This window comes from Cyrtonyx montezumae, unplaced genomic scaffold (assembly GCF_038088225.1).
Source record: "Cyrtonyx montezumae isolate F1298 unplaced genomic scaffold, pur_monq_1.0 scaffold_8, whole genome shotgun sequence".
Taxonomy (NCBI): domain Eukaryota; kingdom Metazoa; phylum Chordata; class Aves; order Galliformes; family Odontophoridae; genus Cyrtonyx; species Cyrtonyx montezumae.
In genome coordinates, this window is record NW_027072089.1 from 100,064,570 (window position 1) to 100,083,270 (window position 18,701).

General features: G+C 37.8%; 1 protein-coding gene across 2 annotated transcripts in view; it reads right to left on the reverse strand.

Annotated features, from left to right (window-relative positions):
• Window positions 1-18,701, reverse strand: part of FBXL2 (F-box and leucine rich repeat protein 2) — a 48,018-nt gene that overhangs the window by 25,588 nt on the left and 3,729 nt on the right. For both annotated transcript variants that reach the window (XM_065753384.1, XM_065753382.1), the window contains exon 2: window positions 10,094-10,155. In XM_065753384.1, coding sequence (XP_065609456.1) covers window positions 10,094-10,155 — 62 coding nt within the window. The remainder of the gene's footprint in view (window positions 1-10,093; window positions 10,156-18,701) is intronic.

The window sequence follows — 18,701 nt, forward strand, 5'->3', positions numbered from 1 at the left end:
CAGGAGGCTGTGTTTTCTGGTCATCTCCCATCTATTTCCATACATACTTCATTACTCCCACATGCTGTAAGCAGAACTGTGTCTTTCCAAATGCAGAAATGGCTGATGTCACTTCTGTTATTTGCTTCCCTTCCCGTGGAGCCACAGAAAGAAAAAGCTGTTTCTCAAAATCCAAACACTGGACCACTTACAGAACACAAAACAAAACCGTGCAAGAGTCAAACTGCCTGTCTTTCATCTCTCTAAGGCCCTGATCATATAAGGAACAAACTTCTGCAGCTGTGGCCTGGGCACTATTCATTCCAAGTATTTAGATACAGTAAGGATTGATTACAAGATATGTGGATAACAAGATGCATACACCACACACTGGTTGTTTTTGCTCTTTTAAGATTTTTCCCCAAACTTTCAAGAAGAATTCCCAACCATATTCTGTTAACAAGTGGCATGGGAAAAGAGCATCTGCAGCTCTGGGTTTATTACTAATCACTTTGAATGCATCTAGTTGCAGCCATCACCACAGAACTACTTTGTCTTTCTCCTAAAATAATATATTCAATAAATATTTATAATGGGGTTTGGTAGTTATATGTGGAGGGTTTAGCTTCTCCTTTCTCCCCATCGTACCAAACACCCTCCTGAGGAACAAGGCACCTCACTGACAATTGCAGTTCAGCAGCATTTTACAAAGGTTACAGTAAAATAAAAGCACCTAGAAAAAAAAAATTGATAAATTGAATAATCATATGCATAGCAAGTAGAACCTTGCATTAATAAATTTTTAGGTAGGGACATGCTGCACTGCAAATTCAACTAATACCTTATTCAATAAAAGCCCATACTATATATGGCTTGGAAATATAAATGGTGAGACATTCAAAACTTTTAATAGTATCTTAGCTTATTTCTATCAGATTTGTTTTCAGCAGCACGTCATGAACTTCAGCACAAAGCACAAATCAACTGTGTTATCTAGTGTTTCACCTTTCAGGTCAATTATTAAAATAAATCCTTTTTTTACTAGAGATGTGCTATTTTCTGAAGTAAAGCATTTAAACTAGAAACTGTGAAACACACTGAAATTTTCCAGTAACTTTCACCCCACAATAGCCACTTGTAAACCACATGGACTACAACGCCTTTCTCAGCTAATCTAAACAGCAAGTCTTTCATTTACAAACCTGGCACCAAAAAACACTTCCTCACATGCCAAACCTTTGCTTTTGCTCAGATGGTTACTGCTACACAATACTTACATAGGTGTTAGCAACTGTAAAAGACCAGGCTATCTGCAGGATGGCTAACATTTATTCTCAGTGTAACTGAACTCAGCTTGTGCTACAAATAGTCAGCTTTGCTGGATTCATTTTATAGCTGTATGATAGCACATAACTTCTTATGGTCGATATGCTTCTTCCAAGAGAAGGTGATCACATTACTACTCATTCTGTTAAAAAAAATATTTTACTTATAGCATTATCATATGTAACAACTGCAATGTTCTCAGTACTTAATTCTCTTTGTATCTTAAGCAAAGTCTTCAATGATCAAATCTGGAAGGGACACTTCTAATTAACTTATCATCAAATACACAGAATTCAACAACCAAATTATGTGAAATTTTGTTGATGATGTAACTAATAAACAGAACTACATTATGCCAACCATTCAGTAACTTTGGTCTGAAAATGAAACATCGAAGATCGTACAGGTGTGCTTATCTGTGTGTCTTTGATGTACAGTTACTTGGACATAATGGATGTATAACACAACTTGAAAAGTCTTGTTTTTTGTAACCTTTCAGAAGTTGCCGACCTGAAGAAAAAATATGTATAGGGCATACTGAGGAAAATTTAAACCCACAAAATAGTTTATTTAATATTTTCCAAAAAGTCAGATATGTGCTAGAGTCAGTTTCAGCATCCTTACTTAGCTTTACTTCACCCAAATAGCTGATGTTACCTAAGACTTTAGAGCAATCACTTCATCACATTAGATATCCTGAATCATCTAATAAAAGGAAGAATCTTGAGCAAAAAACCCTAGCAATTATATGAAAAAAATATGAAACAATCTAACGTTATTCAGTCCTCAGTAACACTGGGAATCTCACTGCTGTGTTTGTCAAATTGTCCAAACAAAAGGTCAAATCAAGTCCTGTGCTTTCCAGGTCACGAAGCAGTAAAGGACCTGCAGCCTAGGAGCAAAAAGCTAAAAAAAACACCCAGCTGTGTCATCTGTCTCCCAACCATCCTGCCACCCCCAAATCCATCATGCCTTCCTAAAATAAGAATATTTGCAGAGGGCGGATGACGCAAACTTCTTACCTTAAAAGCCAAGTGGACTGTCCAGTTTAATCATTTCTTGGAGGGGCTGAATGAGCTGTGAAGTTCTGCAGTTTCTAAAATTGTACATGCTGCAGCTCACACAACCGCCCAGTTTCATTAGCTAAATTTTTGTTGAAGTTTCAGCTACAGAATCCATCTACAGGTCTTTTTGTTGGTTTGGGAGGCATCAGAGCAGGAGCAGAAAGGATTCCATAAGGAACAGCAAAGCTCAGCTAAAGATCTTCAGTAATTTACAGAAAGATATGTGATAAATGAAAACAGAACTGCTCTGAGACAGAGAGAAATCCCTGACAGGAGATACAACCTAATAGGAACACCTAAGGCACCCATACAGGCTGGGCCAATCCCATGCAAAGCAGCTTTGCACAGAAGGACACCAGGATCCTTTTGAGTACCACTTTGAATACGTCTGAAAGTAGAAGGCTTTGAGAACTTATCAGCAAGTAAAAATATGTGATGGAAGACAATAGACTCACCCCAGAAGGGCCCAACAACAGGAAAACAGGTGTTAACAAGCACCAGACCAGGATGACTGGAGAGGTTACAAAGCCTCTATACTTGTAGGCAGTCAACTCAAATAGGCAGTGCCAGGAAATGCCTGGTATAGCTGACCCTGCTTTCAGCAGTGTGTTGAACTAGACAACCTCCAGAGTTAGCTTCCAACCTCAGCTAGCCAATTTTATGAATAACAATTTTATATTTATGAAGTGATTTCATGAAGTAAAATTTGGCAACTATAACACATGCTACTAAATAAAAAGAGCCTAGTGAATATTTAAGAGTGGTTTATCTGGCAGCCCACAGTTCCAATGCAACCTGCTAGCCATTCCAACTATCCTACTGAGCATCTCCTCCCAGGAGAGAAAGGATTATACCTGGGCACCAAACAACCAGAACCAAACACATGCACCAAAGCTTTACAGATGTGGAAAACAAACACATGATGCTCTGGTGGTATGCAACCCAGGGATGTTTCATAAACGTTGATCTTTACAGCCATAAAGGTTATGGAAAGTTTAGTCTTTGGACTAGGATGTGCCTTGGCTTAATCACACCTGGAGCTATGCTACTGGGAGTAAAACTTTGAAAGAAAGAATTCTTATCCTGATGAAGAAACAGTTAAGAGGTGAGCTTTCTTCTGTAAATACCTTGAAAGTTACTGACAAAAAAATTAAAAACAAAAAACAACACAGTATAAATAACAATACCAAGTATTCCAACTTCAGCATAAATAACCAAGGAAAAGAAAATTACATATTGTCATATTTTTGGAAGGAGATTCTTTTGAATTTTCTTTGTGCTTTGATGATACTTTTTGTATAGAAATGAGGAACAATAATTTCAGGGAGGGGTAAGTGGAAATTACATATAAACCAAATGACTGTCGTATCACTGATACATCTAAATATTTGGCTTTGGTAATTTGTTGATCATGAGTGAGTTTAAATAAGGCTTCAATTTCAAGGTAAATACAGCTCCAAATGGAATTAGATCTTGGTTAGTTAAATAATAGATTCTAAAGAGAGGCTTAAAAGTATATATAATAAAAGAAAGAAACAAACAAAAAACATCAAAATGAAACAAACAAGTGACAAGGCATGATTCTGAGTTGTGTAAGTCAGTGTTACATTCTTTTTAGCTGTTACTCCTGCTTTAAATTCTCGTTACTTACTTCTATTTGTTCCAATATTACTAATCCTTGTATTTAACCAAGCAGTAATATTCATATTGAACCAGGTAATGCTGAAGCAGTACGTTCATAAGAAAGTTCCAGTTGTTCAAGCATAAACACTAAACAAAGTATTTCCTTTTCATAATGCCTGAACTTTACTATCTTGGCAAAATGGAAATTTCCATTCCCAAATCTCCTCTTCTGCAGTAACACCTGTGCACAAAGGCACTAGTACAATTTTCATCCTGTGTTCACATTTTAAGAAGAAATTCAATTTCAAACAATTCTGTTCCAAACACTCAATTTTAAGATTATACTTGCATTTGTTTATGAACAAACCCAAGCCATTTAATTTAAACATTAAATGGAGGATGACAGCTACCTCCTCCAATTACAAATGGCCAAACTTGTTTGATACAAACAACCATTTCTGAATGCTCAGAACCTCTTACAAAAAATTTGGAAATTGTGTACAGAGTAACCAAGTGGTAAGACAAAGAAATGGAAAATATAAACTTGCATCTGGAACTGATCTCGCCTTCAAAATACTTGTTTTTATTCATAAACATATTCATAAACAATACAAGTATTTTGAAGGCAAAACAATCTAGCATCTCAAGCATGGCTCATTTTACCCACTTGAACTCATTTATATAATTAAAGACTAGAATTTCACCTTGAGTAGCAAAGATAGATGTTCAGTGCTTGACAATCCCAGGAAAAGATTCCTGTTTTACTATGCACATATAATGTGCAGGTTTATTTTAGATAATGTTTTGTGGTTTTTTTTCTCTGTGGCAGACTACAATATTAGAATACTTCCAGCAATTACAATATTTAGAATTAGAAACAACCAAATTGATGAATACCTGTATTCATAAAGACTGTTATATAATATAACTGTATGCATAGGAGGTGCTTATAAAAGTAAAACTTATTTCACTAGATTCCGGGATGTAAACACAGATCTGTGCTTTCTGTAAAGGGAAATCTAATAATGCCTTGTGAATGTAGCTTTCACTGAGCAAAAAAATTCTCTGATTTGCATGCCTAAAATACATCAATGCAAGGATTTAGCACACAGCAGCTACAACGCTCCAACCCCTTGTTAACTTCCCAATATAGAAAACTCCACTATATAAAGATAAAGGCAATATATTTACTAACTATAAATACAGAGACTAAAGCTGATAGTAAGCAAGGAAGAACAGTGACTCAGGGATCAGCACATCAAATCCAGACTCGGGCCTGTAGAGTTACATACCCATCTCCAGTGGTCCTTAATCCTGAAGATGTGATTAGAAAAACATTAGAATTGGGCATGGGTCATGGACAAGATGGAGCTTTTTGGGAAATGATTAAATAGTTTGATCTTCAGCCAGGAAAACAATAGAACTGTAATAATTAAGACTCTGATTTACTAAGTGTTTTAGCTCTTATCAACCACTGACAAATAATATCACAACACCAGCATAATTTCTGTTTAACATGGTTTGTCCAATGATAAAATAGTCATTCAGTTTCTCCTAGCCTCACAATTCTCAAGGTAGCACACCTCATCTCAAACAAACACTGAGTTGTAATTCTCCGATTAATCTGCTTTAGTTAGAAGATTTTCCAATTATTCTCTAGTGGCAATGGACTTCAAAATCTTTCAGTGATTTACCTCAGACTCAGAACAGGACTTCTGCTACAACCAAGAAAATAAAAGACTCAATCAATAGCCTGGTTGGTAGCCAATGAACTCCCTTCAGAATACAGAAAAGGTCTCACATTGATCTTTTTAGAAATTGTGTGCCAGCCAGTGGTTTAATGTGCGCTATGAATGAGAAAAAAAGCTGAGGAAGAAAAGTGGCTAAATGTGGTCTAAAAGGCACCAATTTGTTTGAATTAGATGGGATGTTTCAAAATCAGGGACACTGCTGTGTTACAGAGAAAAGTGTTTTTCATAGCTCTTGATGTCAAGAGAAATGTAGTTAAGATACAGCAGTCAAATTGTACAGCAGATGTGGGTCATTTAAGTACCTACGGTTCCTAGCTAAGGAGTATCAGCAGTATTATAAGAGGTTTCTTTTAACAACCTTTTCTGCATTTCCCTCCTATTTCCCCACTGCAAGCACGCAGGTAGTAATGCACCATTTCAAACACACAAAGCTTTATGCTCAATTTCACTATTTTTCAGCTTCTGGTAATTTTTCCTCTCTACAATAATGGAAACACCACCAACAAGCACCATGTAGTAACATAAACAAATAAAAGAATCATGAAAATATATAATACACTATCAACCAATCCACATCCTGCATATTCTTATATACAAGGAAAGGTGCTGCTGGGAAAACAACTACTGAGTTCCTCCCCTAACTTGAGTCCCAAAACTTTGTTCATCTTCTTTTATATAAGTGCTAAGTGCTCAAATTTGAAGTCTGATGACTAAGACCTAATGCCCTACAACTATTGTTTGCAGCAGAAGTCATAGTAACTTCTACATTTATGGTATAACTTATGAACATCAGTAGTTTGTAGGCATGAAGGCACTGAAAATGGTTCAAAAGCAAACATCTCTGTTGCTGACAATATATTCAGTTTTCACCTCTTGAGTAGCTGGATTACATGTAGGAACAACAAACAAACAGGACCAAGATGACCCACAAAAAGCCAAAACCATTATAATCTCTCAGGACAAATGTTCAAAATAAAGTAGGAGTTAAAGAAAACAGTAAAGAAGCAGATACATACTTCTACCTTTGCATGAAGAGTACTTGTTTTTTTCCCATAGCTTATGTTTACAGGTCCTTCATTACTTCTGTGGTAACAAAAATTGGTTATATAATCACTGCCCTGTTTTACAATCCAATTTCTGAAGCTTGGCGCTCTGATACAAAATATCCTAGCACAAAATGGCAGCAACTAAAATACAAATAAATAAATACTATCTGTCCTTCCACAAGCCAAAAGTACTCTCTCTGATTCTATACACTCTACTTCCAAACACATTATTATTACCTTTTCTCAAGGACAACATTTCAGTGGTATGTCTGGAAACTGACGAAGTCAGAACACTCCAATAGAAATTACATATTCACTAAATTTTTGTTCGTTTTCAACACTTTTCAAACTCATACTATTTTTTTATGAACTTTAAAGTTTTTTTTTTTCTTTTTTTTTTTTTCCTGGCAATTTACAAGAGAAAAATAAGATTCACCTTCAAGGCTCTGACATCCTCCTGGAAAAGTTTATACTTTTACACCCTCAATAGACTCAGACTTTGTTTCTGATTCTTTTGGTCATAAATAAGGGTTTAGTTTCAGATAACAATGTGATAACAATGTCAAACTGCAGCTAGAATACCTTATGTGCTTCCTGATGCTTCTCTATAAGCATGTATACAAAGAAAAAAAATATAATTGTCTGAACACATCACTTAAATTACACAGCTTATAATACCACTGCAGGATTCTTACTCAAACATTATGCTATTAAGTATTCATTTAACCTTTCTCTTTTCCTAATGTAGACGAGGGGAAATGGTACTTGCCAACTGGCAGACATATAGCACTGCAAAAGAGAAAAGGAGTGGTCATTTTTCTTTTACCTTGAATAGTACCACAAATCAAAGTTTTCAGCAGAGTCTATTTCTTTCACTGAAAAAAAAAAAAAAGCTGCAAATGAAATGTCCTATTCACCCTATTCAATCTATTCTACCTGTCTCAAAGCATAACCAGTCCCTAGAAGCTACAGCCTTCTTGAGATCACCATAGTCCACATTAGACAGATATTATCCTCATCCTCTGCTGAACTGAGTCTGCTTGAGAAGGAACAAATAATGTAGTTTCATATCTTTACAAAAGAGCTTCACATCTGTGAGAAGCAAGGGCTCCTGAATTTACTCAAGTGTGTTAGATAGTCCATAGAAAACACACAGGAGACATAATAGTGCCTCAAAGAACTTACAATCTAATGCCAGGTGCTAGAGAAATAACAACGATATTAGGTGGGTAAGGCAACAAGAAAGGACTGCAGTGTGCTTTAACTTCAGAGCACATGCTCACTGCAATGAATAGGTTTTAAAGCGTGGTAGTATTTCTTAACCCCGCCATCAGAAAAATGATGTTCAGTATTAATGAAAATGTTGGCCTGCATTTTACAGTCAAACTACTTGATGCAAATGAGAATAAGACCAAATCTTGCAACACTTCACTTTACTATTTATATCAAGATATGAACCACCTTTTTCCATACGTCAAGTTTTAGTGTTTTTTTTTAATATTAAAGAAAAAAAGCCTGAAGGATTTTCCAACAGTTCTCACTGGCAACTGATATAAGCAAGAAACAAACCACATGTGTTTCATGACACCTCACATTTATTATTCAGCTCCTGTACTGTAAGCAAAATGTTTCCACTGCAAATGATTTACTCTTCTTAATTTAAGGGTAGACTGCCTAGTTAATGATAAAAATTAGGATGTTAATTACACTCGATACAGCAATATTGAACCTGTTCTGCCACACAAATACTTCAAGAAAATTTTAAAACATGTCGCAACATAAATGGCTTTATGTTTTGAAAGAGATTTAGGCTCATGCTTACGAAAACATTTACATTTTCAAGCATAAAACACACTTCCCACTGGTAAGCCTTCCTTTAGACACTCACATTAAGACAGCCCTACAAAGAAAGTATAGGCATACCATGTAATTACTAAGTTGTTTCAGAATAAAACATCTTTGCTATCTCATTTTCTAAACAACATCAACAAATTCTGTTGAACCCCGTAGATAGGATGCTTAACACCTGTAACAGTGGAAAGCACAGTCATTTCCACAGATAATAATCCTGCTGTTAGGAAAGAAGTGCTTCAGATTAAGAGGTATGGCATGAGCACAACAAAGCAGTGTTATTACATTTGTGCTTAGGGTATCATTTGGTTCATTTACTCACATTTTCTAAACAGTTCTACAAGGCTAGTTTACAATTTCAGCACCACACAGAATGAGTACTTTGGAAATAAAGTGAAAATCTTCTAAAAATTTGATTCCCTTAACAAAAGACTGTTGCTTTAACACCCCTGAGTGAACACTGTGATAGTACAGATGCTAAAAGAAGTAATAACATTCTAGGAACACATTCTGAATAAACAAGACTGCAAAACACCACTGCTTCAGATATTATCCAACATCAAATCAGACAGGAAGCAGTAATATACCTGCACCTCCTTAGTGTACTCATAAATCACCTCAAATCTTAATTACACCATCACTAAAAACTGTAATTGCAGCACTATATGCAAACATTTTTGCACAGAGTGGACTGGAATGAAAACTATAGGCAGGTAGAGAAGACGCTGCTGAGCAGGCTCAGTTTTACCTCTCAAGTGGTCACATTCAGTTAAGCAGTACCTCCACCCTGTGCAGTCTGCACTTGCTCAATTTGTTCAAAGTTCATTTCACATGAAGACATCCATCTGTATCTCAACCATGGGCTAAACTTACTGATTTTGGTATTGTAGCTAATGTGATCTGCTCACACAGTAGCAAATTAAAGGAGTGGCTGGCCAAATAATCCCAAATAAAATCCTCTTGTTGGTTCTACCACACGTAACACAGACTGACAGTAAGGGTGGCTGCCAGTGCTTTTCACTGCAGTGAATTTTTGAAAGCTCTGAAGTTATATTTTTTTTAACAAAGCTTGTAACAAGAAAAGTGAGTAACCACTGTATGGAATTATATTAGAGAAGGGATCACACGCTCTTCAGACAGACAAACATCGTGCAATGCAGAAAAGAGTTGGCTATATATAAAGTATGTTGACATTATTATTTCACTTTTTCTATTATGCAACAAAAACATCACTATTAAAATACATTATACTACAGACGATGTAACTTAAACACATTAAAACAAGAGCAACCAAAAGAAAACAGGTTCAAGAATTCCAAAATCTAACAGACATGCTGCCATTTATTTCAAGAATGAATAGCATTTTGTGGTTTATAAGCCAAATAAGCAATACATTATCCTCAGATTTTTACTCTTTAATTGTTTTTACTGTTTAATTGTTATCTTGAATTACCTTAACAGAAGTTCTTTGGGTAATTTTTTGTTAATAAGGGCTTCATCGTTATTTGAGAAAACCTGGAAACAGAAAGAAAAAAAATATTTAAAAAGACCAACAAGAAAAATTGCTTTTAGAGTGTCATTTCACCTTCCTTGTAGGTGATTAACTCTTTTAAATTACCATTAATGCCAAGTTTTCAACATATTATTTGGCAACCCTACAAATGATTTCAATACACATGATGCAGCCACGCATACACTTGCTTCTTCTTAGTGCTAAAATTATCTGCACAATATTTATGGGGCCACTTTGTAATCATCAAATACACAGTGAGAAATACACCTCAAAAAAAAGAACTTTAGGTGGCAGTAAAAGATTCGGCCATAGAAAGATGCCTGAACATGCACTATTTGCCCAGTTAAAACCGTCCCATTATAGAAAACAGAGAAAGGACATGCTTTATATTGTGTGTTCTATACAGTTCTACACTGTATACTGTTTGGCACAAATACACGAAAATTGAGAAACTATACACCATTGTTTCTCAGTTTTGATAACACAGCAGAAGCCACTTCTTGCACCCACCATCTCTGTGCACAACAAACAGACTATTCTACATCAAAGAACAATAGAGCTAAATTTCAACAGGACCAACGAATTTAATTGAGCTCCCTTTTCCTGCAACTGGAGCAATAGCCACCACAGATTCAAATCTTAAATCATGTGCATTTGTACTCCCAAAGGACAACTCTAGTTTCTTCTGAGAAGATATACTATTTGCTTCAGCAGTTCCACACAGCTGACCACAGGTTCAGGTTTGCACTGCTTTTGCCCTACATCTAATACCCATCACTATCTGCATTTTCAACCTTTATATTGAAATACACCACATACATCACTGGTTTTAAAACCAGTTGACTGTTTCAGAGCACTGAAAGTGATATATTTATGCATTAGGTGCACGTTTCATTTAATATTATGTGTTAACTCATAGCTTGTAGGTTATAGCACGAGAACAGTACACATTAGGATTTAATTTCTTTAGAGTAACAGTCAAAATAAAGGCTTAATTGTTATTTTTGCATCACTCTGAAGATGGATACACATCATCCTTACAGAGCTTAAGATCACCAAGGTAATGGTGGGTAGTACTCCTGTGCATTGCAGTTTAAAAATTAGTCAAAAATGGAAGACATCTCAGAGCGCACAAACAAGGTTTGTGGTAAAACAGACAAGTGAACGTAGATCTCACTAATGCTGGTCCAGTATCTGAACACTCAGTACCACAGGCCACTACAAATTCTCTTTCAACTTCATCACTCAACAGCTGTAGACACTTCCTCACAAGGTTTGATATGCATCTAGACTATATTTTCCATTTATATGCATAAATATAGATTTTAAAACAAAGCTACTCTGCAGACTGTTACTAGTTTATAAGCAGTTCATCCTCTTGACAGCACAAAATCTATTATTATCCTTCCTCTCCTTCTGTTGGAGACTGCCAGATATACAATAACAGGGACATACACTCACTATGTGAAGATGACGCAGCTTTTAAGTTAATAAGATATGAGCAAATTACTGTTTAATAAAAACAGATACAATGCACGCTCAAGCTATTTGCAGCTAATTGTCACAGAGTCATTACAGAATGGCTTGGGTTGCAAGGGATGTTGAAGATCAAGTTCTATGCCACCCACAAACTTGCTGAGGATGCATATGATCCCATCATCTATGTCACTGACAAAGGCATTAATGAGTACCATCCCAAGACAAATCCTTGAGGGGCACCAGCTGTCACCAGCCTCCACTTGGCATACAGCCACTGACCACAACCCCCTGGCTGCAACTTTCCCACTAATTCCTTAACCAAACAGTCCAACCTTCAAAGCCATCTCTCTCCAATTTAGAGATAAGGATGTACTGCAGAACCACGGCCTCACAGAAGTTCACGTAGATGACACCAGTAATCCTTACTTTGTCCACTGATGCTGTCACTCCAGAAGGCCATCAGATTGGACAGGCACAATCTGTCCCTGGTGAAGCCACGCTGGTTGTCTTAGATAACCTCCTTGACTCCCACATGCCTTAACATGCCTTCCAGGAGGATGTTCCATGATCTTCCCATGCTCACAGGCCTGTAGTTCTCCTACAGTGGGAGGGACTCACCTAGAGGTTCAGGGACATGAGAAACTTGACTGTAAGTGAAGACTGAGGCAAAGGACTCAGAGTACTCCAGCCTTCCCCATGTCTGTTACAGCCAGGTTTACCCTTCTCATTTAACAGAGTGGGTGTGCTCTCTTTCAGCTGCTACTTCTGACCAACAACCATACAGAATCCCTTGTTAATTTTCACATCCCCCATCAAGTGCAGTTCTATCTGTCCTCGGTTCACACAATCCCATCTCTGCATGTCTGGAGGGCATTCCTGTATTCTTCCCAGGCCACATGTCCCTGCTTCTACTGCCCGTATATGCCCTTCTTAACTCCCAGTTTAATCAGCACAGCCTTGCCAGTTTCCTGCCTCCTTCTGCTTTTTTTCCTATACAGAGTGACAGAGCTCTTATGCTCTCAGAAAGGTATCCTTAAGTAGTTGCCAGCTCAGCTCCCTTGTCTCTAAAGACAGCTTCCCAGCAGACTTCATCCAGTAATTCCTTTAACAGCCTGAAGTTGACTGTCCTGAGATTTAGGGGCCACATTTCACTTTTTGCCAGGTCCATCTTCCTCAGAATCACAATCTCTACCCAAAGCATGGTCACTACAGCCCCAGAATGCCTCCAATCTTAACCTCTTTAATGAGAATTGCTGAGCATCTGGTCCAGTAATGCTTTTTCTCTGGTCAGTTTGCCTAATGCCTGGACCAGGAATTTAACTCCTGCAATAAAATGCAAAGTCACTGCAAATCATAGCAGAGATTTGTGGGAATACTTAGTGTTATTCTCTTGTGGGAAAGCTGAAAATCTAAACCTACAACTGAACTGTACTCCTGGCAACTCTTATGGGAAAAAGACCTATAATCTTTGTTTACATAAGATACAGTTAGAATTTAAAGTTGGAATAGCAGACTATGTGAAATAAATGAAGTAAGTATGACCTGTATGTTTACATTTAGGAATCCAAGTTAAACTGAAAAAATAAATTAATTAATTAAAAAGAAGCAGCTTTCACTCCTACTTAGAAGTAAGCAACACAAAGTACCATGCCTCTAACATAAGCTGCAGATGAGCACAGAAACAGATTCAAAGCTACAGTCACCATACCATCAAGCATTGTTTTCACAGTATTAGCATAAATAGAAAAGCTATTACTCTTGTTCCGTGAAAAAGTAGACTAGCTTCTAGAATTATAACGCATTTGCGTGACAGAAGACAGTGCCATCTTTAATGGCTCTTCAGTACTAGATTTTGGCCAAATGAGGAGCAGGTATGGGATGAGGAGTTGGTGCCTTTTAGATGAAACTCTGGAAGGTGATTTTGACAGTGTGCATCTGGAGTCAAAAGAGAATGTGCAAAGGGGACAATGTGTTTCTTCTTTGAAGATTTCCCGATGATCTGAAACTGCCATTTATCACAGAATTTGCTACTGAAGTAATTACCATACATTTACGTACCACCTCTATGAGGTACAAAGTATTGCCCTAGTAAATTTTTAAACCATGACTTAGCTACTTCTCTATTAAAAAAATAAATAAAACCTGTCAAGAAAGTGTTCATCAACTGCTGTGAAAATACTCTAATAACGTCAACAAACCTGATTTATTATTCGTTATAGTTAGAAAGCGCTGACAATGACAGGCCCTTAAAATAGCCCTATCCAGTAATATTACAAAATAACTGTGGATGAAGAAAGTATTTCTTCTCCCCTTGCTTTTGCACTTGATTGCAAGTTTGACTGCGTTAACGACAGGGTATGTAAAACTCTAGAGAAGTGTGCTTTTAACTGTACAGAAATTGAAATACAACAGACAAATCAGTGAAAAATGAAAGAGGAGAGGTGGCATCAAACATGTGTAATAGAATGCTGCTTTGAATTTCCTGTAAGCATAAGAGATACAGAAAATGTCTATGTGCTGAAAGCACAAACAACACCAACCCACAATGGAACGCTGTAACAGTACTTCACCACCTGATCTTGTTTCCAACAACTAATTGCACAACCGTGGGCCACTCCTCACAATCCTTAACTGATCTGCTGTACCATCATCTCTGCATTTAAACAAGTCACAGTGAGCTAAAAACTGAGTATTTCCTTAACACCTGATAACAGTTTACACTAAGTTTCTTCTGGAGCTGTTTTTTAATTGCTTCTCTCCATAAATACAGCATATATATATCCATTGTGCAAATAAGTCAAATCCAGAAAGAATAAGCTCATCTTTTGGTTTCCTCTTCCACAATATGAAATGTAACGATTACCACCAATCCTGGAACATAACTTCCCCACACATCACAGTTAGCTTGCTAGCATTAAAAACATCCACATGTTACTCTCTTCCTGACTAACAGTTAGTGATATTGCTCTCCTGTTTTCACCAGAATTACTGAGTTGAAGCAATCTCTTTTTGATGGGACAACGCACAAACGATTTTGGACCCCATCTGGCAAGGAACCGTGGTATGCTCAAAAATGTAATTTTTCCTCTATGAAGAAACAAATTAATATTCATCCTGGTTTATCATGTTTATCTAAATAATTTAGCAATGCCATTTGACTAATATTTTCAACATCAAAAGACAGTTATACTATTAATTTTGTTGAAAGTCTTTTTTTTTTTGTTTTAAGGGATGCATTTTCAGTTGTTATTTAATTGACTCTTCAATAAAGAACTATTTCCTTAGCAGATGAAACCATTTTGTTAGCAGCTCAGCCATTATGGCTTAGTTCCACAGAGAGATTTATGCATTTAATTTCCATTGAAATCAGAGTAAATGAGGATTTTCAACATGACAACTTTTAAAAAACAGTTGCTCAAAACCAACTTTGCTCATTAGAATGCTAAAGCAAGCATTTTGGAGTAAACATAGGTTTGGGAGAGAAGATGACAGAGACCCCAAAGAAAAATCAGTAAAAAGAGAACATGAATGGACAACAAGGCTGAATTATTTAAGATGCCAGTAATAAAACCCAAGGGTGGGTCACCGTCACCAAAGGAGACAGCAGTTTAGAATTAAATCCATTAATTTCCCTTCTACTGTTGACACAGCAGATATTCTAGTTAAGTTGTGAACATTTCCATATGTGAAAAGCATCAGGTCTTTCAGGTTTCCACTTGCAAGAACAGCATCTATTTAGTACTATTTATGCAGTAAAAGGCATCGTAAGAAAAAGATGCATTAGAAAGATTCTTCCTCACAAAACACGAGTGAGGTTTTACCCAGTTCCTCCAAGGTGTAGATTTTTGTTCCCCAATGCAAACCCCACCAACTTGCTGCACATCTCTCCTCCTCAGTGGTAACACCCAAATGCTGCCTGTACAATTTTGCCTTGACCATGCAACTGAAACTACCTCTTGCTATAGCAGAAAGAAAGCCAGCAGAGCAACCCAGAGCAGTTTCTGAGCACTCATCAATGGCACGCTAAAAAGCTTTTCATTTAGCTACAGGAGAAAAATGGAGGAAGATGATGAGAAGTGAAAATGACTATCCTCAAGAAGAAATTTAGGGTTATCTCATGTTACTCTATAAACCATTTTCTAATGGTCAGAGAATAACCGCTATCCAGTGCTTCCTCTGGAAATGTACAACTAATGCACTAGCATACAGCGGACAAGGAGAATCATTTAGCACCACTTAAACAGCGAAATGTAACTGTATCTAGGCAACAAAAACAGTGTTAGACAGGAGAACGGATAAGCACTGCTACCAGGACTGAAATAGGTGATACCAAAGACAACAGAACCCACAGTAAAGCCTCCTGTACAATCAATGACACAAAAACGATCCTCACAAAAGGCAGTGCCATCTCAAACTACTCCCACCTACAGCAGAGTCAGACTGGCAGCCTTTTACTTCAACACACAGACACTTTCTGCCCTCCAGGGTCTTCCTGCCATGCTCCAGCTGCTCACTGAGCTCTGCCTCTAGCTTTCACTCCACGCACTTTTAAACCCCAGCCATGCAGCTTGCCACAGCAGCTAACCACTTTCCCCAGAGCACAGCACACTACCTTCTGCAGGCTCTCAGCTTCCACTTCACTGCCAGATGCTGACTGGATCTTTCCTCTTCCAGAAGTGTGACAAACAGCCTGATCAAAAGCAACAGCTCATACGAAAGCCTCGTGCATCAGTCCTAGGAACAATTACAACTCACCTTCACAGATTAGGATGAAACATACCCAGAAATCTCTCTGTCCTTCCCCAGTGCTTATCACTGTCCGAGGGCTGCCCGTAAGGGCCATACTCCTTTCAAAGTTTGCCCAGAGCAAGCTCTGTCCAACATAATAAAACTCATCAGGCAGATGCAGCTGGCCACACTGCCTGCTTTGCTGCTTGGTTTTCTTCCAGAAAAGCCATCATTCTTGTTTTGCCAGCACTGGCATTCAGAGCACATCGCTGACATTTCACTGGAGGGCACCACCCTGGCTCTCGCAAGGCCCTGTACTCACTGAATAGCAGATGAAGGTCAGTGCTCATCTCTGCAGCCACAACTCCACCTCAAAGCCTTTGGCCACCCCAACTCAGAAGCCCCGTTGCAGAGGGCAGGAGGTGCCTGGAGGTTGCCCTGTCTGCTGCCTTGTGCTCCCCAGCTTCTTCCCAGTTAACCAAGCAGCTGACAGCACCCTGTCCTGCATGGTTTTCAGAACAGTAGCTGCTTCCGGCCAACTGTATTTGGAACCATTGAGCATTTTTAAAGAGCACAGCTTAATTACTGCACACAGTCAGATTATTAAGGCTTAATAAGCAGGTTATCCAAACTTGCCAGCTGAGCTGACTATCCTTTAAGCAAGACCTGCCTTTTCTCCTGGAAAGTCACCAAAGAGAAAGCAATCCTCTGAATTAGTCCAGCATACTAAGCATACTAGCACAATCTGCTGTCTCACCACCACTGTTATTTAAAGTGCCGTGACATTTCTTCACAGGATTATTTCATTGTAAATTCTGAGACAAACCAAAGAGGCTCAGAACAAATTCTCAAAGACGCAGAAATTTTCCCTGCACCATGCCAGAATTTCAGGAGATGCAGACTGTCCTCAGCTAACTTGAGTGTGTCAGCTCCTACACTAATCTGTTAAGAATAACAAAGGGGAAATCAGATGGTTGGCAGAATCAGATTGACCTCATTACATACAGGCCTAAAATTCAGTTGAAAGATGGCATTTTATCAATACCATCTATCGTGTAACTGATGTTTGGTAGCCAAGAAAGCTGTCAACCCCATGCCCCAAAAATATTTAAATGTACAAGACAAGCTGAAAAAACTAGTACCTCATCTGTTGAAGGGGAGGTCCATCTCTTAGTCATACACTGCTAGGTAAACCTTCTCTTTGGGTAACTTGTATGTTTTGTCACTGGTGGTGACTTTGTTGGTTTTTTATTTGTTTGTCTTTTCCCCCTTCTATAAAATATTTTAATGACTGCATTTTGCTTTCTTCGTACATTATTCCTCTTTTAAGATTATAGACTTCAAACAAAAACAGTATACAAGCATTTATTGAAAATAAAATAAAACCCTCAACTGATGTAATCTTCAGATTTGATTGTTAAAACAGAAAGTGAGGAAACCCAGACAATCTACTTGGCAGGTTTCAAGAGCAACAGACCTGCAGCAGAAAATAAAAAGCAGACTGACAAGCAGTTGTTGTGTTGACTGTAGTCCACCACAAAGCTGGATGATGCATTTTCACATGATGTATCTTCCAGATTCAGCGCCTTCCTCTTGAGCAGGTAAGCAACAAATCCTTCCTCCAGCATTAAATAGATGTAAATGCAATTTGCAAAGTCCCAAGGACAAAATACATGAGAAGGATACTTCTGTTTGACCATTCAAGTAACTCTGAGTCTCTAAGCAGTAAGACTGAAACGAATTCTAAGACATCATTCATAAGGACTGCATAGTCATGTTAAAATTCACCTTGTGGCAAAAAAGCCTGTTGGTTTCACACACTTTGTAGAGTCATGCTGTAATAAACATTCTAGACATTCATACTGTGAAACATCTTTGGTAAAATCAGTCTAAGAGAAAAGCTGTCGTCTATTTGCTTAAATACAGCAGTATATGGTTGTGGACAGCCTTTTTGTTTCAGCCATCCAAATTTAATCCAATCACAGATTCATGAAAGCCCTTAGGAGTTCATCCTCCAAAATTCCTTCTCTGAATCATCGTGTCAGCCTATAGTTGTTTTTAGTGCTATACATATGACTAGTTTTATTCCCAGTCTCCAGTATTTTAACCTATGAACTAACACACTGAATGCAACGCAATGGAGAGCAGTACAAACCTAGAAATTCTGTGGATTCATTTACCTAGTTTACACCGCTCTTCTTTGGACTGAAACAGCCCTCCCTCCAAGCACACAACCCACCCCTGGAAGGCCAATTCTATTTCCAATGATACCAGTTCACACCACAAATGTAATTGTGGCTGAAGCCCTGTTTGCATGGCTGAAGCAGAACCTCTATACACC